At 43.8% G+C, this 22,917-nt stretch overlaps 1 protein-coding gene across 5 annotated transcripts in view; it reads left to right on the top strand.

The window, feature by feature from the left end:
- The window catches only part of TRIM44 (tripartite motif containing 44), a 118,947-nt gene that overhangs the window by 90,821 nt on the left and 5,209 nt on the right, over positions 1–22,917 (top strand). For 3 of the 5 annotated variants that reach the window (XM_019948347.3, XM_073808776.1, XM_019948349.3), the window contains one exon: positions 17,494–22,100. Coding sequence is in view for 2 of the 5 variants with exons in the window: in XM_019948349.3 (XP_019803908.1) it covers positions 17,494–17,521 (28 nt within the window). In the remaining 3 variants the exon portion in view is untranslated. Of the gene's footprint in view, positions 1–17,493; positions 22,101–22,917 lie in introns of those variants that run through there. The other 2 variants (XR_012333519.1, XR_012333520.1) reach the window with 1 other exon arrangement.

Here is a 22,917-nt window from a genome sequence, read left to right on the forward strand (position 1 = left end):
ATTGACGTACAGGAAATGGAGGAAAAATGCAAAGCCCTTATCTTCATTTCACAAGTCTTAGACACAAAACTGCTAATCTGAGTTGGGATAAGTCGCAGTACATGCCTTTGAGGGGCTGCTCGCTATCCAGAGGAGAAGAAGGCAAGCCTCACACCACGTTAATAGCACCACAAGAGATGCCTGTGGTGGTGGGGATCAATGCCAGGGACATGGATTTCACATTAAGTGCTTCGTGCCCAGTCTTGTGTGACTTTCTTGAACCTTTCAGGCGCTTTGACCCGAACCACACAGCCAGGACCGCCTTCCCGTGCCCATCATGTTCACAGCCTCCCTCCTGAATGCTTCAGTCCTTCCCACCTTGCATTCTACTTTCTAGCCTTCCTGGACCTTCTGAAGGTTGGACTTTGTAATGAATGATCCTGTTTACGGACGTGGCTCACTGCTCCAGCTGCCACTCTGCCCCTCTAGCCTTGCCTCCGTGGCAGTTTTCATGCATATTCTCTTAATTAGTTGCTTTTATCTCACCTGGTCTCACCAGCCCTCAGGATCCTGCGTTTCTACCACTCCCCCATGAACAGTATAATCGCTAAGTTCCCCTGGGCCCTACAGGCAGGACCCAGACTCTGAGAGTCTGAGGGGGAATGATGAGTAGTCTCTGTAGGCTGGAGGGTCATCACACCCTCATGAAAGACGTAGACTTGAACGCTGGTATGATCTGAGTAGGGAAAGAGAAGGGATATCGATATTCCAGGCTGGAGCAAGAGAGGTCCTTGTTACGACTTGTTAGCAGCTGTTAAAACCGTCAGTGTGAAGGAGGAGTTTAGAAGTGGAGCTGCCACAGAGATTGAAGGATTATCTGTGGATTTCAGTGCTATTACTGTTCTTTACCAGAGGAGAGGGGAGGGAGGAGTTGGAATGAAAGAGAAAAAATAAAGCCTCTGGTATGGAGTTATGTCAGATTCATGGAGTTATCCTCCTCTCCTCCTCCAGACGAGTTTTACATTCTTGTGCTAGGCCTCATCTGAGAGTCTCATTTTGACCCCTAGCAAGGTTGCCCTTTACAGCCACATGTGACCATTCATGCCATTTAAAATGAGTAAGTTGAGTGGGTGATCATATTGTCTTTCTTATAGACCAGTGGTTCCAGCCTTGGTCCCCACATCCAACCCCGTTTTCAGAGCCCATCCTCGTCAGTGGGCAAGAAGAGGCATCTGAGTACTCACCAGAATCCTTCATCCCACCAGGCTCTGAGCAGAAATCAGACTTAGATCATAACAACAATAACAAAATGGTAATTAATGTGAGGTAAAGGATGTGTTAACTAACCTTATTGTGGTAAACATTTCACAATATGCACATGTATCAGATCATCACATTATATACCTTAAATTACACCATGTGATATGTCAGTGATATCTGAGTGAAGCTGGTGAAACAAAAAAGAAATCAGCCTTCAGAGAGATTGGAGAAGCACTTTGAGAAGGAATAGAGCTTTCTCTTTCTAGCTGAACATAAAACAGGTAGTTCCATAGGCTTTTCTTAAACTCCTATATACAGAATTATCATCTTCTTTTTAACTTCTTTTTTTTCCTTTTGTATAGATTTCAGCCAAGGGCCCTAAAAATAATTTTTAGGGAGGAGTGGCTTTATAGTCTAACAGCAAATGTTTTTTAATTTAAAAATAACCCCTAAAGAAATTCTCGCATCTTTTCCCCAAAGTGGTGAGCTGAAATATTTATTTTGTTGTCATTCCCCGCCCCCGCCCCCCGCCCCTACGACCCATCTGTGCTGGGCTGGGTGAGGACCCTGTGCCGTGTTTTAAGTAGTGAGCGGGGGAGTGGGTGGGAGAAGAAAAAGGTCTATGCACTTTTGTTAACTTCTCATGCTGGTGTAGAAGAGCCATCTGATATGCTTACTGTCGTGTATAAACTTTAATTCTGATTGGGACTTTGAATGTGGAGCCTGAGAGAGGATCTAATCCAGGCAAGAAGAAGGGAACCGAGCCACATGTGGGGAAAGTTGGGTACGTGCAGGCACTGTCTTGCGCACCATTTCATGACAAGAGCGGTCCCTTGATGAGCATTTACCATGTGCCATATGCTCTTACATTCATGAAAAACCTGTGAGCCATGAACCCTGTTTTACAGATGAGGAAACTGAGGCCCGGTGGAGTAAGTTTTGTCCAGGGGGACCCAGGTAATAAGTGGAAGGACTGGATTCAAACCTTGGTTTCTCTGTGCCCTTCCTGCGCCTCTCAGTCTGAAAGCCAGGGTTGAGAGTCTGGCAGCAGGGAGCCATCTAGATTGCTGGCAGATGCCCCTCGACTACGCAGGCCTAGAGGGTGACTGGGCCTTACTCGATACCAAGGAGAACATCCCCCTGGTGGCTGGTGGGGTGTTTGGATTGTCTGCTCCGGCTGAGCCCTATTACTGGACCAGTTGAGAACAGTCGCTTTCTGGGTATTATAAATAAACCTTAATGACACCTGATTTATGTTGAGACTGAGCCATAAACAGGTTCTTCTGCAGATGCATGAAACAGGTCTGAAGTGGTAGGATTATGTCATTGGAGTGTCACAGCAGAGCTGGCTTCAGGAAAACCTAGGAGGAAGGCAGAATGTGTCTTTAATAATCTTTATCTGCTTCCCTCATTATCCTATACTTATACCCTAGTCCTGGTCCTTTAAAGAGTATTACTTCTTTTTCCCCAGCAAAACTTAACCATCCATCTTAACCCATCAGCTTCTGAGATGACAGCTGACTCACCCAGAAACTCACGTGTGCTCAAGGGGCTTACGGTGATCCCATGGCCTACTCTTGTCTTGTAATATCTACTGATTTTTAACTCTGGAGGCTAAGCCAAAAGTGCAGTACCTTAGACTAAAGGAACGACTCTGATACGGTCTTTACACTCACTGACTTATGCAGAGATCTTTTGAATGTGACAAAGGCTGGACTGCTTTCTGCATGATGCCATGTTGGGTGTATGTGATTTCCTCCATTGCCTAGGGCAGCCCTTTGAGTCAGAGCAGTGGGCTTTGTTCAGTCTTGTGATTGGGCAATGGCATGCAAACGGATGTAGACCTGTAGTGTTCAGTTCCTCTTTTCTCACTTTGCTTTGGCTCTCCCGCTTGGTCTATTCATGTGTTTTGGGTCATCTTCCTCTCTTCTGGCCAGACTAGTGCCCTCTCTCATCTGACAGCACTAACCTGGAGTCCAAGGAGAGCCTCTGGTAAGACTGGCTGAATGCACAGTGGATGTGATATTCATCTCTTTGGCTGTCTGCATTAAGCAGCCTTCCTCCCAGCAGGGGCAGATTCCTACAGTCCAGACCTGTTGCCTGTATTATAAGCTTTTGGAATATTGGGGGTGGAGATGGCTTCCTTAATTTCTTCTCCATTTCCTGGGGAGACTCATGACAAGAGCATTTACTGCAAGGGCAGGGATAGGACAGAGTAGTAAACAGGCAGGGAACCGGGGCTCTATCTGAATGGTTCCCTTACACAAACATCTCCTCTGCAGTTACACTCATCTCAGAGAAAATGTGCTGGCAGAGATGCCTGAGTTATTAACTTGGCACAAGAAACCTCCTTGTAGTTTCCTGTTTCCCTATTACAGGGCCCTCTCATGTCCCCAGCCTGGGCCTTAGACTCTTGGACAAGTGGGTCTGGCTTTGGCAAAGAGGGAGTCCTTGGCTCTGCTTGGGAGCAAGAGTCCGTTCACTCCAGACCCCCAGCATCATGCGCTGGCACCTGCATTCCTCTTATAGGCTGAGTCTCAGACTTGTGCTGATGATGTAGTCACATTTGAGCAGCCTGACGCCTGCCTTCCCCTGACACAGGATTTATTTTGAGTTACCACTGGGTGTTTGGTTTCCCCCCTTGACACATCTGTTTGTGCTGCCTTGGGTAGTGTCACACAGACCTCAGGCTGAACATCTTCAACATAGCCCTTATTCACATTATGGAGTGTTAGCAATGTGGTAGATGCCGTATGGAGCCCTGACACGCTTCTCATCTCCTGTTCTTTCCCATCCACATCCCCCCGACCCCATCTTCTTAGGAGACACTTTAAGCATGACCCATGAAGATAAGCATTAAAAGCTGCTGATGAGATACTTCTTCTCTCAGTGTGCCCGCTCCCACTTCAGCCTGAGTTTTCCACAGCTCTCTGCACGTGCCAGGCTGTTTCTCATCTTCAGGAGTTTTTTCAAGCTCTTCCTTCCACCTGACATGCCCTTCTTCTGGCTCTGTAGTCTTCCTGGAAAATACCAATCCATCTGTCAACATTAAGTGATAGTCTTTTCTGACTCCATAGGTGGAATTTACCACTTCATCCTTTGCTCATAGCACATAGGCTACATTCTTTGCCAGACTGTGAGCTCCTGTCTGATTCCCCTCTGCATGCCCCTCCCCGGCGTGTAGTAGGGGCTCGGCCACTGCGAGGTGAAAGAGGGGCAGCTGACTCAGGAGGAAGTAATATAACAACAGTTGAATTTTGGTGGAGTACTCATTACTTGTTAGTAAGTATGCTAAATATTTTGCATCCATTATCTCATTTAATACTTTTCAACTCTGAGCAGTAGACCCTGATAGTTTCGCCTTCCTGAGTTGCCCCCCAACACACACGCACCCACCGTTTTCTATCTCAGCATCCTGCTTTGTTTTCTTCATTGTGCTTTCCACTATCTGAAATTATTAATTTGTTTACTCCCTTATTAGTTGCCTTCTTTACTAGAAATTAAACTTCGTGAGAACCAGACTTTGTCAGTCTGGCTCGCTACTGTAACGCCAGCACCTGTTGCAGTACCTAATATATTGTGAGTACTCGATAAACATTGGTTCACTGAGAGAGCGAATGAATGATTACCTGTGTCACAGGTAAGAGGCTGAGACTTAGGGAGGTTGAAATGCTTTGCTATAGTCAATGCAGCTCAGCGGGCTTGGGTGGGAATTCTGGTCCTTCCTCAAAGTGGGCGATCTTCGCATGCCGTGCTCCTCCGTCAGGCGCTCTCCTAGCAGGCAGGTCTTAGCGCTCCTAGGAGGAAGGTCTGCTTTCCTGCTGCACCCGCTTTCTTCCCTGAAGGTCAGCCTTCCCCAGCTTTCATTTCACCAGCTAAATCCCTTCTAGGCCAAGGCAGGTAGTGAGAGATGCTGTGTGCAGCCACCGGATGTGTCCTAAATGCCAGGTATATTGTTAAACACTCGAGGTAAAATGGTCAATGAGAAACAGACCCAGCCTCCGAGGAGTTCAAGTGGCAAAGACTGGCATTTACAATACAGCCACGTGTAGGCATGCTGAGTCTCTGAACCCCTGGAGGCTGCAAGGGCAAAGCAGGCATCTATCAGACCACCCTCATCACCGGTTCCCTGAAGGCAGACAAGGAGGCATTATCTCGACTTAATGCCAATTTTATTCTCTAGTTCAGTGCAGTGAAAATCAGCTGAGGCCTTGAAAGATATTTTCTATGTAACCTAATTAAATGAGTGAGACCTGGGTGCCTGTCACCTCAGGACAAATGAAATTGAAACTGATGTCTGACCCAGAGAGACTCCGTCCAGGGGATGGTGACTTGGCGGCAGTCATGCAAAAGGTTGCATGACTCTTGTTTGCTAGAGCTCACAAGAACTGAGGTGAGAATCGGAGGGAAATGGCTAACTTGCAGCCAGGTTGCTATAGGAAAGTCACAGACTGGCTGTGGTTGAAAAAACTGAAAACATCTGGTTGTACCTTTCTTTAAAAGACTATTGGGATCCCCCATAGCAGGGAGGTAGTTTTGTAGTACACGGTTTAGAGTTTGAGTCTGCCGAGGCCTTGGAAAAATCTTTAGCAATCACCAGAGGTTACCGTCTATGCTACTGGTAATGAGGCATTACCAGTAACCTAGCTGGATAAATGCAGCCAAGCTGGTTTCACAAGTCCCCTCGTAGCTGCCTTCACTCAACATTGAGTCCACCATCCATGGTTAAAAACAAGGACCAGGCCCTCTAGTTCCAGCTCTGCCAGCTGTGGAACTTGGGATGTTATTCATTTCTCTACTCCTCACTTCTTTCATCTGTAAAATAGAGTGGTAATGCTATTATACAGGGTTATTATTATGAAAACTGAATGTGAAAATGTTGGTGAAGTGATTAGTTCAGGGCCTAGTAAATAATAGTAGCATCCGTTTAGCGAGTACTTATAGGTATCATTATCTTCATTTTACAGACATGGAAACTTTAGTTTAAAGAGGCATCTCGCTCAAGGTCATACTGCTGTTGTGTACTGGAATGAGGTTTGAAGCCATGTCTCTGATTCTTAGTTGTGTGTTCCACTATCTGTCGCTACCACCACAATAACTAACACAGCTGTCCCACTCCTGGATCTGCACCTCAGCTGATGTTTCATCCAAAGGAAGGAGAGGAGCAGTGAATAAACATCCCTTTATTTCCATCTTGGCCTGGATGAGTCTCTCCCTCCATAGACCATTAGGGTGAGGGGGCGAATGGTTGAAGTCTTGGAATCCAAGACTGCCTTGAGTCAGCTGGATTGTAGAGGGCTGGAAGTTGCCAAACGTGCAGCTGTTTTATAAGGGAGGTGAGAACATTTCCTCATGGAGGTGAATTGGTTCTTCAAGTGTCCTTGCTTGGGAAGGGCTGGACATGAACTACTTATGCTTTGCCCTCAGTGACACAGCATTCCTTGTCCATCAAACACACACATCCTTTACCAGTAAGGCTTAGTCATTTGTAAGAGTAATCATCGCTTGTGATACAGCATTTAATCCACAGCTGGTCTCCCCAGTGGCTGTATGTGCCTGGTGATTGCAGTGAGAGCTGGAAAATCAGTGGAGCCTGGGCTTACTATATAGTAAGCTGTCCGTGAGATTCCTGGGCAGTATCTCTGAGACCAGCAAGTTGCCCACAGTTTGCCTGGGAAGACTTGGAATGTTTCTGGAACAAGAATTCTTTTGGGGGCTGTTCTGATCATTCACTCAGAAAAACTGTTGAGGTTTTACTGGTGGCAGGCACATTATCAGGTACTAGTGATATAGCAGGGAACAAAATAGTTAAGGACCCTTACATCTCAAAACAATTTAGATAGTGATCAGTGCTGTGAAGACAATACAATAGTCTAAAGTCATAGCGCAGGGGTAGGGTGGGTGGCTGCTCTAGATTGCTTGGTCAGGGAGAGCCTCAGAGAAGGTGACATTGGAGCTGAGACCCAAGTGTTAAGGAGCCAGCATTCCAAGCTGTGAGGGGAGAGCTTTTGAAACTTAACAGCAAATGCAAAAGCCTTAAGACAGGGACAAACTCTGCTTATTTGAGGGGCAGAGAGACAGCCAATGTGTCTGGCAAGTGGCGTGAAATAGGTTAGAGATAGGCAGCGGCCAAATCATGTAGGGATTTGTGGGCCATGGGCTTTATTCTAAGGATATAGGAAGCCATCGAAGGATTTTTAAGTGGAGCAGTGACATAATCTGTTGCACATTTAAAAAATATTACTCTGAATGCAGTTTGAAAGCTAAACAGTAGTGAAGTAAGAATAGAAGTAGGAAAACCAGTCGGAAGTCAACTGCCGCAGTTCAAGCAAGAGATGGTGGTGGCAGTGGAGAAGAGGAATGGATAGACATAGGATAGAAGTGTGGTGGGAGTGGACGGAACTTGCTGGTGGACTCAGTGGGAGAGGGAGATGGTGCTTCTAAGGTTTTGAGCACAGTGGTTGGCACATATAAAGCACTCAATAAATTAATTATAGCTTTTGACCATTGTTATGAGCGAACGGCCTATTATCAAACACCAAGAGAACAGGCTTGAGAAGCAGTCTTGAACCCATTCACTGACAAAATGATGCCTGTAGTGCATGTGTGACAGCAGGGTCAGCTCTTCTCTTTTGTTAATAAGTGAGGCTTGCAGGTATGATGGTGTTTTCAGGAACCAGAAACTCTGATTTTCAGTTAATCTCACCGCCATCAACTCCCTGTATAACTTTTAGCGTCTCTTAGCCTTGATTTCTTCATCTAACCATAAAATGTATTGAGCACTTTCTAGGTGCCCGGTACCATTCCAAGCTCTCTCTCTATATGTCCAGCACTCTCTCTATATGTCAGTCCTCATCTAATCTCCAGTAACTCTTTCAGGTAGATACTAAGTTGTCCTCCATTTCCAGGTAAGAGCACTGAACTCAAAATCCCACAGCTAGCAAATGACAAAGCTGTGACTCAAACCTAGGTGTTCCTGTCTCTTAAATGCATATTCATAACCCTCTGTGACATGAGAAGTAGGTTTTGAGAGTTGGTGTCCTTCCAATTTCTGACTTTCTACAACTTCTGGACCTCAGTTTAAGGTCACCATGGGACTCAAAACTACTAAGAACTAATAAGGGACACTTGAAAAAAAAGCCTACTGTTCATTCAGAGATTAGAGATTAATGTCAAGAGTGTATTTATTGATTGATTTTTTCTCCTCTTTGGTAACTTCTAAGATACAGTAGCTGAGGCAACAGGAAATTTGAAGTCCAGCATTTTATTAAATCTTATGTTTAAGATTTCTGTGGAGGGAAACTGCTTGAGATTTGGTTTCCATTGTTCACTTGCCAAGAAAAGATGAGGAAACTGGGTCGGGTGGAATTCCTGAAGGTGCAGGAAACAGGGAAGGTAAACCCTTGGGCTGTTTTCTGCATTTCACTCCCCTACCCCCTGGAATTGCCTGGGCACTAATAGAGGCTTTGAGAAGGGTTCCTTTCAGCCCTCACAACAGGAGGTCGTCAGTTCTGTGGTGGGGAAGGGAAGGGAGGTTGGAGAAGACCAACAGAAAGGCAGAGAAAAGGGAAAGCTTGCAGCCCCCATGGCATTTTCCTCTTGAAGTTCAACAGGAAACCAAATAATAACATAGAAGTTCTTTCAGAGAGGAGAAACAGGAGAAACACACACACACACACACACACACACACACACACACACACACACACACACACACACACACACACACACACACACACACACACACACACACACACACACACACACACACACACACACACACACACACACCACCACACCCCCCCCCCCCCCATCGCCAGACATTCGCGAGGATGTGGGTGAATGGGCATTCTCATACCTGTATGAGTAATGATTGTAAATCAGTGCAAGTTGATTTCTGGAGGGCAATTTAACAGGGATATGTCAAATCCTTTTAAAAATATTCAATACATAGCCTTTGCTTGGAGAAATATCTGATTCTAGGACTGCAGCAGAAAATATACAAGATGAGCCTGGAGCATTTTGTAGTGTCAGAAAGTAAAGAAGTGCTCCCCCAAAACCTCAGAACAACCCTTACATTGGTGAGGGCCTGTCGGGGGCCACAGGAGTGGACTAAAAGAGCTTCCAGAGGCCAAAGCTGAACAGTTAGAGCAACAAAATAAATCAAGTAGTATTGGATTATAACCCAGAGTGTAAAAATAAGTATCCATGAGTCCATACTGATACAAACAAATGATCAGTAAATAAATAAATGAATAAAAGACAAATCTCATGTTCAGAAGAATTTCAAATAATTTTTGTAGATACTCTACCTTCAACCAGGGGGAGCATAACTCCTCACTCCTTAGGTGTGACTTCCTTCCAGAGAGTACAGTATGTGAAGGGGGAAAAAAGTAACTTTGCAGTGGAAAAACCTTAACAAATATTACCTGAGCCAGGTAATCAAGGTCAACATCAACAGCACTAAGTCATCAATAGTATGTGCCCTTGGTACGATGTGATGAGAATGGTGCTCTACCTCTGTGATTTTTCCTTCTCGAGGCCCGTAACCATGGCCTAATCATGAGAAAAGCATCAGACAAATCCCAAATGAGGGACATTCTACAAAAATACCTGACCAATACTCCTCAAAACTGTCAAGGTCATCAAAAACAAGAAAGTCTAAGAAACAGTCAAAGCCAAGAGGAGACTAAGGAGACCTGATGACTAAATATAATGTGGTATCTCAGGTGAAACCTGGAACAGAAAAAGGACATTAGGGAAAAATTAAAGGAATCTGAATAAAATCTAGACTTCAGTTAATACTAGCATTAATACTAGTATACCAAATTTGTTGATTCATTCTAACAAATGCACTAATGTAAGATGTTAATAATAGAGGAAACTAGATATTGGAACCCTCTGTACTATCTTTGTAATTTTTACTTTGACCCAGGAGTTTTCCCATCTGGGAATTTTTTTCTTTGGAAATAATTAAGGGTGAACCTAGAGATTCACCAACGTAAATATGTGTCACAGAGGTGTAGGTTATGGTGAAAAGGTAGAAGTAATTTGTGTCCAGTAATTAGGTACGATAAATCCATACAACTCAATCATGAACCATAATCTTACAGAAATACCTTTCTTGATAAAGGTATTCGTGATTGATAGTTGAATGAAAAAATAGATTATGAAAGAGCCTGTGAAGTATATATTTTTACATATGCATAGGAGGGGTATAGATGAATATATTTCAATGTGTTAATGTTGATTATCACCAGTGGATAACACTATGGGTTTTTTTTACTTTTTATAGAAGCAATACGTGTTTGCTACAGAAAATACAGATCAGCGAAAAACAAAAAGTTGCTTTTTGAATTAAAAGAAAAAAGACTGGAACTGATCCCATTATAAATCCAGCAGTAGCAGTAACAGAAGACTCAATCCTAAGGAAGGGAGTTCTGAGAGCACATGGGACACTGGCAGGCTAAGAAGCCTGCCTGTTACTTCTGTTCAAGTGTCTCCCTATCAAAGGGCCCTGCCTGAACAGGCCCGCTGGCGCCTTTCCATCCTCCATAGAAACGGGCCACCACCCCAAGTGGAGTGCAAGAGGGGCAGCCCCCTATAAAAACGGTAAACAGGTTGCAAGGTACATGGAGATCAAAACTTAGCACTGTGGTCAATGTGTGGACCTGCGGCCGCCCTGGAGCCCCAGACCTGTCTCACAGGTGCCTGTGTCGGTCTATAGGGGCAGAGGCAGCTGTGAGGGCTGAAAGACAAACCCAGTGTCTACTTCCTTCTCCTTCTGTAGTCATCCTACCCTTTTCTGGCATTTTTTCATCTTAAAGAAGAACTTGCAAGTACTTTCCAACTCATTACAACACCCCTTGGAAATAGATATTATCATCCCATTTTTCAGGTAAAAAATTGAACCTCAGAGATCTTAATCTTCAGTGGCTGTCACTTATTGTCTGGGTAACCAGGGGTCAGAAGATCAGGTTTATGTCTGTCTTCTTACACGAGTGCATTTTCATATCTGAGGGTTCTGGAGTCTGCATAAGCTGGAACTACCATTTACAAGCTGTGTACCTCAAAGAAGTCACGTAGCTTCTCTTGGCCTCACTACTCTGATCTGTAGGATGGAGATGATAATACTTATCCTAAAGCTACTGTTAGGGCTTAGTGAGATTGTGTATATAAATTGCTTAGCACAGTGCCTGGAACATTAAGTCGGCCGTCTGTGAACAGTGGTCATACTGAAGGAGAGAAGATTCATGAGATCAAGTATAACGTGATCTAGAGAGAGAAGAGCCCTTCTCCCTGTTTCCTGTGATTTGAGAAGGAAGGCACAACAAGGGTTGGTACCACTTTAGACTTTAAGAACCACGAATTGGGAAATCACAGGAAATCATTTGCCCATAGAGCTCACTGTACTAGGGTGTGTACTAGGTATTGATCAAATAGTACAATTCATCAACCTGGCATTTAGGCCCAGCCAGAAAAAGAGGTGAAAGAACTTGGAATGTTGAGGTCAGCCTTCAGATTGAGTTGGAGAGGAATGGGGAAAGAGGGCAGTGCATAGGAAGCAAGAGAAAAAAACAGTATAAATGAGCTCTAATTAATTAGCTCAGCAAATGTGTAAGTCAGAAAGGAGCTTCGCTTTTGTCTGGTTTGAATTTTTGTAAATTTCACTTATAACGCGAGGTGTCCTAATTTCTCTGCTGGGGAAACTGGGTCCCGGAGTCACACAGCAAAGCCAGGACTAGAGCTGTGAAGTCCTCTGATGTTTTTCTCAGTTAACCCAGGATAAATGGGGAGGACATTTTACTTTATTTTGTACTTGTATCTCTTTTAAAGGTACACTTACATCTCTTAAAACTAATTTATATTAGTTCCACAGGCAGCAGCTAAATATGTAAGTTCTGATTCCTCATAGCACAGTAACCCCTCACTTTCAGCCCAGGCTACTGGGACAGGTGACATGGGAGACAAAAGTAGCAGCTCTGCTCTGTCTGGTGGAGGAGTGTTTCCGGGTCAGGGCGTTTGGCCCGTCCCCCAGCTAGGCCGATCACATTCTCACTGGAAGTGAGCAGCTGCAGCCTCAGATGGTGAATGGAGACTTCCCATTATTTCCTCATAAGACACCTATGTGGCGTCCTTTCTGGAGAATACTACATCTGTCTTTTTGCATCTCAACTGAATCTAGCCTTCCTTCCTTGTTGATACCTCTTAATTTCTCCATCCTCTTAAGTGAATAATCCTTTTTACATCAATAATGAATAAATAGCCAAGGACTCAGCGATATAAGTGATGCCAAATCAAATTAAGTTGTATTGTATTCTCAGGAAAAGAGACTAACTTGCGAGATCAGAGTGCCTACCCACCTCATTTATTAACTTCCTCTTATAAGTGTCCATCTCTGGGGACGGAAGCTGAAAAACGGAGCTGCCTATCTGTATGGACTGTCTTAAAGCTTGTCAGGCAGTGAAAACACTCCTTGATCTTAATCACTCTATGAGCATGTGCTTAGGGGCTGAATAGGACTGGGGCTTGGGGCGTGCCTCTAACAGTTCAATTTCACAGGCACAACAAGACAGAAAGGGTTGCTCATGAGGCAGCGTGCCCAACTGGCAGAGGGGACGCTGCATTCTGCTGGCTGGGCTCCTTCGTCCCATTCTGTCACCCGGACCCCTACCCCTAGGGGGTGTTAAGTGTCACATCACTCTCCCGGTCATGATTTAGGAACTCTCAGTTCCTTTAGCTACACTTTTTGTTCTTATACCCCCCAAAATAATTTAGAAAACATTATGTGCCTCCTTGCCCATTTTAAGTTAACTCCTGCAATTATATGTCAAGTTTAGATAGTTGAGAAGGATGTTAACTCTGACGTACTGCGTAGTACGAGCTTTATATACATTTTTGTCAAAACTTCGGCACTGCAGATTTAGCATATTAAATTTCCAGGCGAGATTCACTGTGTAATCTCATTGGCAAAGATGGTTTTCATGGTCAAACCATCCAGCCAAATCAGTCTTGCTTTCTGTCAGATCCAAGTCTGATTTCATTTTGTCAATTAAAGTAAACATATTAGTACACACTTCATGACAACCATCTCATTTCTGAATATGAATTCTTAGATCTGTGGATGGACAGATAGGGGCACACAGCTTTGCCAAGAGTTTATTACCTGGATGGAATAAGGGATTATATCCTTCACTATTTCTTACCCTGTTCTCATAGGACTCCTCTTAGAAGCAAGGCATTCTAAAATTGTCCCATGGTGAGATTCGGGAGGATGAGGGGTATGCATTTCTCTTCTGAAGTAGGAGTAAGGTGACTGTAAAAAGTGAGAGTGGCTGAAGAGAGAACTTGTAGATCACAAGCACGTTCCAGGAGAGGTCAGTTTTTTGGGTTTTTTTTTTTGCGGTATGCGGGCCTCTCACTGTTGTGACCTCTCCCGTTGCGGAGCACAGGCTCCGGACGCACAGGCTCAGCGGCCATGGCTCACGGGCCCAGCCACTCTGCGGCATGTGGGATCTTCCCAGACCGGGGCACGAACCCGCGTCCCCTGCATCAGCAGGCGGACGCTCAACCACTGCGCCACCAGGGAAGCCCTTAGAGAGGTCAGTTTTAACAATGAGTATGTATGGAAGGTAAGGATCTGGACATTAATTTCCTTTGAACTACCAATGACCAAATACCTCCTGGAAAATCATTAGGTACCACAAAGGTATGTGTACCTCAGTTTTAAAACCGCTGCCTTTAGACACATTAGCACTCTCAAACTGGGTCAGTCTGTGACTGAGGCCAGTTAACTGGGCTTCGCTCAGTATGTCCTCACCGGTGTTTGGCAGGGACTGACTTTTCAAGAGACCTGTCAAGTAGAAGGGTCAGAACCATGGAATTCAGACTTTCTTTCTATTTAGTATCTGTAGGTCTGGAGTTGTCATTTTAAAAACTCTCGAAGGAAGCAAAGAAGGGCATTCCAGAAATGTAAGGACATCTGGGGATAGGAGCGCACTTGCTCTGGAATGTAACATTTCAGATGCCAGAAGAACAACGGTGAAGGAAAGTTAGGCAGGTGTTGATTCTGGATAAGAAGAAAAGCAGGTTGAAGAAGGGAGCCAACATTTTAAAGTACTTATATTGCATAAAATACATAAAACTCTCGCAATAACCCTGTAAGATATACAGTAAGTATTACCACAAGGAAACTGAGACTCAGAGGGGTTGAGCAGCTCATCCAAAGTTGCACAGCTCATTAGTGCCAGAGCGGGGATTTGAACCTAGTTTAGTTTGGTGACTTCAAAGCCATTATATAATGCTGCTTCTCTCATGGTAAATACCTACTACAGAATGGGCTATCTATCTAACACCCTTAGTTTATTCTCAAAACAACAATAACAGAACAGACACTCAAAATTTCAATATCCTCTGAGTATCACTCCAATTATAAATGTAAGTGTGAGTGATAGATGTTTCAGAGGAGGATGATAAGTGGCTGAGGTGGAAGGCTGTGTTACTTCCCTTGGAGAAAGTAGACTCCTATAGACTATTTAAGATAAAATCCTGTGAACACAGATCAGCTTATATACAGAGTGAAGAAGGGACATTCAGATGATATCTCACACTAATGATACTGTGTGACCCTCCAGGAGAGAACACACACAAGGTGAACAAAGCTGTATGCTATAGATTCAGTTACGATTTTTTCTTCTTTATTGTGGCAAAAAATTAATTAATTTCATTAATTATGAAAATGAGTATGATTTATTTGAAGATGCTATTCTGGACAAAAATATGTCCCTCTCCCTCCCTTCCCCTTTCTATCTCTCTTTCTCTCTCCCCCTCCCTCTGTCAGCTACTAGGCTCTGAAGTCCATGAGGGCAACTACTGTGATTTCATCTTGTTCATTGTTGTGCCTAGTGTTATGCCTAATACAGAGTAGATAGTCAAATTAACCAGTGATATGCCAGAATTCCAAGGTCTTAGGCTTTTAAACTGTGAGATGAGCTGTGTCATTCAGGCCCAAGAACAGATCTCTTTTAGGATAATAAGAAAAGATTTTATCAGTCAGGGTTTCTGATCTTTTCCCCAAGTCAACTCTGCACATCTTATAATAAGGGACCTGGCAACTCGAAAAGAAGTTAGTTTATTTATAATTTCATTATACTCAATTTTGTGGAGTTGTTGACCTCTTCGTGAATATGATGAAAATTATGGCCTCTCTCAGACAAGGAACACACAGACAAAATTTTGTGTACAACTCCAGTAGGTTCATGAACCCTTTAAACTATGCATCTCAAGTTAAGAATGCTAAATAATGAACCGCAGTTTAAGGAAGGGGCACATGCTTGTGCTAGACCTCTCATGTTTGAAGGAAAATTGACAAAAGCACGTTGAGCTCGCTTTGGCTATAATACCAAAGGGGAGACAATGGCACTGGTTCCAACGGGGTCTTGATTCTAGTGAGACGCTTTCGTGAAAGACCCTTTTTGTTCCCTTTGGGACAGATGCCACCAAGCACTGCTCCTTAACGACGGTCCACTGTCCAGCCCTTCCTAGCATGCACCCTTCATCCCGTGATCGGACAGCAGGCAGGAAAAGGGAATGGAAATAGGGCAGAGTTTGGATAGCGAGGCTTGCTGACTTGGTTCTTTTGGCTGCTGAGTGCACATGCCTTAATTTCACGCTCCATGCCTCGAAATGTTTTGCCCTGAGCAGAAGTACTACAGGTCCGTTGTCTAGGATATTTTCCCTTAAAGGCCTTCCCAGAGGGATGCAAAAAAGCACAGATTTTTATATAGATGTAGATAATCCCTTGTGAGATAAAAAACATTTCTAGGTCATAGCAGGGCGCTGATGTACACCCCAGGCCTGTCCTCTTCCCTAACTCCTGCCTCTACCAGAGGAAGGGGGATTTACCTCCCTTCCAAGCTCCCTAACTTGCCTGCTTCAGACTTTATCCAGCCGAAACTAATCCTTAAGTTTTAAGGACGCAGGCCTTACTATGTGACCGAGGATTTTACACCTCTCAGAGCTCCACTTTCTTCATTTGCCAAATGGGGATAGTAGTAATAATAATAATAGTCCCTACATCCTAGGATTATTGTGAGAACTGATAGAAAGAATGGGTGAGGAACACTTAGCTCAGTGCCCCTGGCACACTTGATCAAGCTGGCTCTTGTTATTATTTTAAGGACAGTGGCCTCTAGAAGTAGTGGAGGAGGAGAAACTAGGCACATTTGCTGCTTTTGTCCTTCTAAGTGTCCTTGTAAGTCTTTTTCTGGCCCTGACTTTTTCTTGCCCTAGTGCTTGTATCAACAATGTTCTCTCCCAGGACCAAGCCAGGGAGGCTCTAACCCTGAGCAGCTGACGTTCTAGCCATGCTTCTGAGACTCACAACTCATTTTTTGGCCACTGAAATACTGCTGATGTCTAGGATGCCCTGGTCAAGTCAGTCATGACTGACCATTCTTTCAGCTCCTTCCTTCTCTCCCTTCCTGTTTTTATTTCTCACTGTCTTTTTACAACAACTATTTATTGAACACTTCTATATGCCTGGCACAGTCCTAGTGGTAGATAAACAGTAGTCGATAAAATAGACAATATTGCTATTCTTTTATGCTCTGGTGGGGGTAGAGGGGAGAGTAAATAGCAAACAGATGATTTATAGGACATGATAAGGGCTATGAAAGAAATAAGATGGAGATGGAGAGTAACCAGGGAGCCTGACTTAGATAGAATACCTTCTCTGAGGAGGTGACATCTAAACCCGGTGACTGTCCCTGTGGCCTGAATTAAAACCTTGGCTTTATTCCAGGTGAGAAGTGCCGTTTGGTGTGCAGAGTGATGGCTTCTCTTTGCCTTTCTCTTCTAACAATGGGTGGCTTTAAGGCTTAGGGGACGTCAAACTCCTGATTTTTACCAGCAATTTATTTTGTCAAGTTAAAAAAATATTATGACCCTCACCTGCTCCTTTAAATAGCTATTCACTTACTGTGTACCAGGCACAGGCATTTTATATGTATTATTTATTCCTCCAGTAACCTAAGAAAGTAGGTTTTATTATCATCATTATCTCTGCAGTCAGATAAAGAAATCAGAACATAGAGAGGCTAAGTAACTGGCCCCTGGCCACAGTGCCCAGCAGTGGTAGGGTTAGGGCTGGAATCCAGGGGAGTCTAAGAGCAGAGCCTGTGCCTTCTGTCAGTAGACTAGGCTGCCTCCCTTCTTGTGAAGTCTTAACTCACTTGGTTCTCCTTTCCTTTGTAGTGGTGCCAGTGAAGAAGAAGACACATGAAGGCCTGCCATCCCCAGTGGAAAATCATCCCTTCCCCTTGTGTGTATGTGACGGCGTATATGTAATGGCTTCTGATTCCTGTGAAAGCTGCCCAGCAACAAACGTGCTTCCACCAGATGCCTCCCCAGATCCACAGCAGGCACATAGCTCTCCAAGGAATGACCAGTTTTACTCTTGCTGACTGTGCTTCTCATTCTCTTGTCGTGATAGGTCAAGGAAAATGCCCCTTTGATCAACCAGGAGCAATTAAAGGGTCCTTCAGGTAAATCCCTCGATGGCTGCTTTGAACTTGCTCGGGAAAGCCAGCCCCTGTCATAGTGTATACCCAAACAGTATCACTTCATTAAGAAGGATCTGGAATAATCTTGAAGGGCAGTCAGAATTTGTTTCCCTACCTGCTAATAAAACCACACTTTATTCATATTGAAGCATGGAATAAATGAGGGAAAAGTAGGGGCGAATCAACCCACATAGTTCGTCTCTAAAAGTCCATTTAATACATCTGTGAAAATGTGGTTTCATGAAATAATATGGACGGCTTGAAAACAGATAAAGAGTTAAAAGTTAGAAATATATAGAGATATTTTTAGTACATGAGGTTATCCAGGATTTCAGATTCATAATTCAGTGCTGTGGAAATGAAAAAAAAAAAAAAAAAGATTGAAGAGATAGAAAAGAAATGACTTTTTTTTTTCCCAAAAAAAAAGGACCAAAGAGATCTGACTAAAAGTTGAAATCGAAATCAGTATTTCTGAACTCAAACTGCCTAAGTTTCCAAAATAGTCACTAAAGGATCTGATGGAACCTGAATTATTTGAGTGGACTCTGAGGTTTTATGGGTCTTGTCACAGCATGAAAGTCTGGAATGTGTATTACAAATGGGAATTTTCAGTGTAGGTTTTGCTCCCCCTCCCCCAGCTTAGCCTAATTTGGCTTAAATGCAGTGTGGGGAGAATTCTTGGCACTCTGTGGTGTGTTGAATCGAGCTGCATCTCCTGGCAGATATACCTTCCTTTTACTCCAGCGGGGACCCCTCTTCCCCTGGCTCTCCCCACCTCCAGGTCATCTCCCACACGCTGGCTCTCTCCTCTTAAGTAACGTGAGCAGAGACTCACCGTGGTTGGACTCTGGTCTTTCCCCACTCCCAAAGCACATTTCCTTACAACCGAGTTTTTTACTCCTAAATAAGCAATGATGTACTAGGGAATACAAAACTGCAAACTAAAAAACATGCGTCTTCTGAAACAGGAGTTTTACTTAACAAATGGTTTGGAGTCAGGGAATGACATTATTTTTAGATAAAACAAACACAATTATATTATGAAATAGAATGTATACATAAACAGTAAAGATAAAATAGGAGACTTCACAGAGAATTTTTATTAGCGAGTGGGGTTGTGTTCCCTCTCCTCTGCCTTTAGTGGTATTTTGGTGTTCGCTTCTGAGAAGTACAATTGGAACTACATCCAAGCAGCCTTAGGGTTTCTGTTGACTCAGGACCTAGACTTCTAGTGCCTCTGAGGCAGAAACAAAGGAGCTGCACTGAGGGGAGTTCCTCTTCCTGCCTGCCTGCCTGCCTGTATACCTATCACAGAGCTTTAGGGCCAACCGATATGTGTGTGCAGGATGGTTTTGAGGGAGAAACAATGCTTACTTACTATAGGAATCCTGTCTATATCACTGTTCAGTCCTGTGCATGCTATGAAATGATTGTTTCTTTGAGGCCAGGAAGCTACCAGGTATATATGCTTCTGGGTTAGGATTACCCTTGCTCGCTAAATATGTTGTTGGGACATTGGGGCTGAGAGTAGTTTGGGCTGTTTAAAAAAAAAAAAAAAGTATTTTTCTCTCCAACCGGTGGCCAGCAAATGACTAAGACATTTTCGGTGCTTTACCTTTCTGCCCACAAAGACTGGTGATTTGGGCATACCACTAATTACAACCCCCAACCACATCCAAAGAAACTACTCCTAAAGGAGGACGAGTGGCCATTCTTAAAAGAGTTTAAAAATCAGAATATTAAGAAGAATTTAGGATTTGGAAGCTTGTGTTGTCTTTCCCCAGTAAGTATTGTTTAATCTCCAAGTAGTAGCCTTATTTTAGCAGTGGACAGATCACTGGCTCCTCCGTACCAGATCATACGTTATTACTTTAAATCAGTATTTGGGAAACCCAGGCATTCATGCAATGGATATGAATGGAAATACAAACACATGCCAGCCTGTCTCAATAAATTATCATACTCTGTAATCCTCAAGGAAAGCACTTTTGCTTTTACTTAGAAAGGATTTCAGATTTGCTTTGTGGGCTCCTGCTGTTTTCAGCACCTGATAAAACTTTAACCAGGGAAGCATTAAACACAGCTCAGCAGCTTCTGCCCAGGCTCCTGAGTTCCTGCCGGCAGCATTTATCAGTGTAAGAACTAAGATGCTTCCTGCAGTGGCACCAGCTTCCTTAAAGCTGGAGCATGCTTCTCGGCCTTAAGCCCCAGCATGATGAGACTTCCCTCCTACCAGGTCAGTAAGAGTTGCTCACAACTGTGCCCTAACTGGCTGCAGGGTTTGCAGAAATCCCTAGGGAGAAGTCATCAAGGGAGGCAGGTAATGAATGTCTTCAGAATGAATTGGGTCCTCACAGCAATCCCTGGCTCCCTTCCAAAGGTTGGGTATCTGGAGGCTAAGAGGGGGATTGTCCTTTCATTTGATTGTCATTAAATCCAGGACAATTCCAAGAATTGCTTGGAGTCTCTGCTCTGACAGCCTAGAAAGGGAAATGACTTAAAATATTGAGGACCAACTATGAGGACCCATTTCTCAGATGGTAATGCAGATTTGGAGGGCAAGAGTCACTTGCCTTGAGTTACGCAGCTAGGAAGTATTGGAGCTAGGTTTTGTACCCGGCTCTTCCTAACTCTGTGTATGCCTAAAACAGAGAGAAAAAGGCTGCAGGTTCCCCCCCTGCAGTCTGACCACTCCACTCTATGGATTCTTTTTCAAAGTTACATTTTATGGCTATAGTTGAGGCTCAGAAATGGCAGCAAGTTAGCCTTATTCTTCTACTTTAGCAGATACATTAAGTACATATTGCTAACTTGAGCCTGCCCCCAGAAGTTGGAGGATACCTTTCCTTTTTGGTGCTATTCCCCATAAATACAGTGTTCTTTGACCTTCAGGAGTATGGAACTTCTCAGAAATAGTAGAAGTGAGGAGTGTTCTGCTCTCTAACTTTATTTGAAAATGTCAGCTGCTACACTGCTGCAGAAAAGGAAATCTTCATATTTTAGTAAACCTAGCCAGTCTGTGAGGATGTGGTAATTCAAAGTCCTGTGAACCTAGACTTTCCTGCTAACACCTGATGTGTACACACACACACACACACACACACACACACACACACCCCACACACACACACACACACACACACACACACAGTTTAACAAGTGAGAGAAATTCAGAGCAGCCGCTGCTTCATTATCTCGCATACCACCGCAGAGGTTTCTGCCAGCCCTGATTACAAGTGTCACCAGATAATGGGGCTTAGTTGCTTGCTTACAAGATGCTAACAAGAAGAGCAACTCCTTGGCAAAGGTTGTCAGCTCCTAAAGCACTGAGCCAAGGTGACAGCCCTGAGGGAAATCGCACTCCAGCCCTACTCCAAGGTGTCTAATGATATGGGAAATTTGGACACCCAGAATTTTGGGTGACCTGAGAGTCTAACCACTCTAGTCAGGCCTGAGGGCACGGCTGCAGAATTCACGACCGATAGGAGTGGCAGGGCTTAGGAAGTCCTCTCCTCCACCTAGAAAATATTCTCTTGCCAATACCTGAAATGCCACACTCAGTAGCTCTTCAACACATGCTTTTCGATAAGAAAATTAGTTGCATGTTTACGGTGTGCCTAGCACAACTGGAATTTTCTGTTTAAAAAACAAATCTATCTCATTATGAATGGACTCAGCCCAGCCCTGAGAGAAAAGAAGGCCTGCAGGCCTGCAGGGGAGACTTCAGATCTCATTAATATTGCCTTACCCAACGGTGTTTCTGAAGCCCCACCACAGCCCATTCCAAGAGTTGTAAGGCCCTTGGGGACTGCCTAGGAAAACAGTAGCATTTGGAACCAAGAACACACAAGAACACGCGCTTGTTCGCGCCAGGGCAGGAAAATAAAAATAAATTAAGACACTAGTGGGTATACTGGTACAAAAAGTGCCGCAGAGCCCATGCTAGCCTTGATATGACCTTGAGGGGACAGTAGATTTATACTTAATGGGACTTAAACCTGACCAATCTTTCTACAGTGACAGGCCACACCGCGTGGATAGGGAGAACCAACGAACCCATTGTCCTCTGCCTGTTTTCCTGTGCACAGTCACATTCCCTCCTCAGTCACCTTCCTCTTTCACACTTTACATTAAACAAGGGAACACTCAGTCTTTCACGGGAATTACACATTTGAGTTAATGTTTCAGTATATCATTTTCATACTGTAAATTATTTTGTAAGAAAGATTTACTGCTCTCCCAGGATGTTTGGACTCAGTGCCCCTGTGCATTTGGAAATCAATAAACTATTACTGGAAATACCATTTGTCTCTCAGAGTTGTGCACAAAGGACCCTGCTAGGTGTAAACATTCATGGTGATCGGCATTGTTAACTGTGATCATGCTGGAGATGATGGTGTTTTGGTTATGAGAGGTGGGACGCTCATTTGCCCCTGACTTCTCTAGCATAGCTTAGGAGATCTCTGGGAGTGGCAAAAGGACAGACTTAAAGTCATTGTTATTTAAAGAAATGTTTTCTCCTCAAAGTGAAGTGATCCATGCCTAGGTTAAATTTTCTGAGCAAAGTAGATTATAAAGTAAAGAATGCTTGGTCCTGAATGATGTTTTCAAATAACGTTAAAGCTTTACAATTTGGATTAGCCAGAGTGGTGGTCAAACTTTAATTTTTACCATATTTGCTAGGAAAAAAACCTTCATAGAGCAAATTACAGTTAGGCCAGCAAAATCATCTTTGGGGAACCTTAGAAGTACACATTTGATATAACTGATGAAGAGATAGAATTAAGTTCTAAATGAAGCAATTCTAGTCCTGTTTGTAATATCAGGAGCAGAGGATGCATTGAAATCAAGAGGCAAAATGTGAAAACTCAATATAGTAGATACTGTATGAATTAGAAGGTACAATTCCTACCTAAAGGCATTACAATTCAATTTTTAAAATCCATCCTTACAACCCACCAGCAAGTGTCTGGAGGAGCTGCAGTTTATGAACCCTGCTGTAAAAAAATTTTTTAACAGATTTGTCTCCATCAAACCCCTTTAGTTAGCTAGAGGCTGTATGTGAACTTTGGAGAAATTGTTCAAGATAGGGTTCTAGAGGGAGTCAGTCACTCAA

This window comes from Tursiops truncatus, chromosome 8, assembly GCF_011762595.2.
Source record: "Tursiops truncatus isolate mTurTru1 chromosome 8, mTurTru1.mat.Y, whole genome shotgun sequence".
In the NCBI taxonomy this organism is placed as follows: domain Eukaryota; kingdom Metazoa; phylum Chordata; class Mammalia; order Artiodactyla; family Delphinidae; genus Tursiops; species Tursiops truncatus.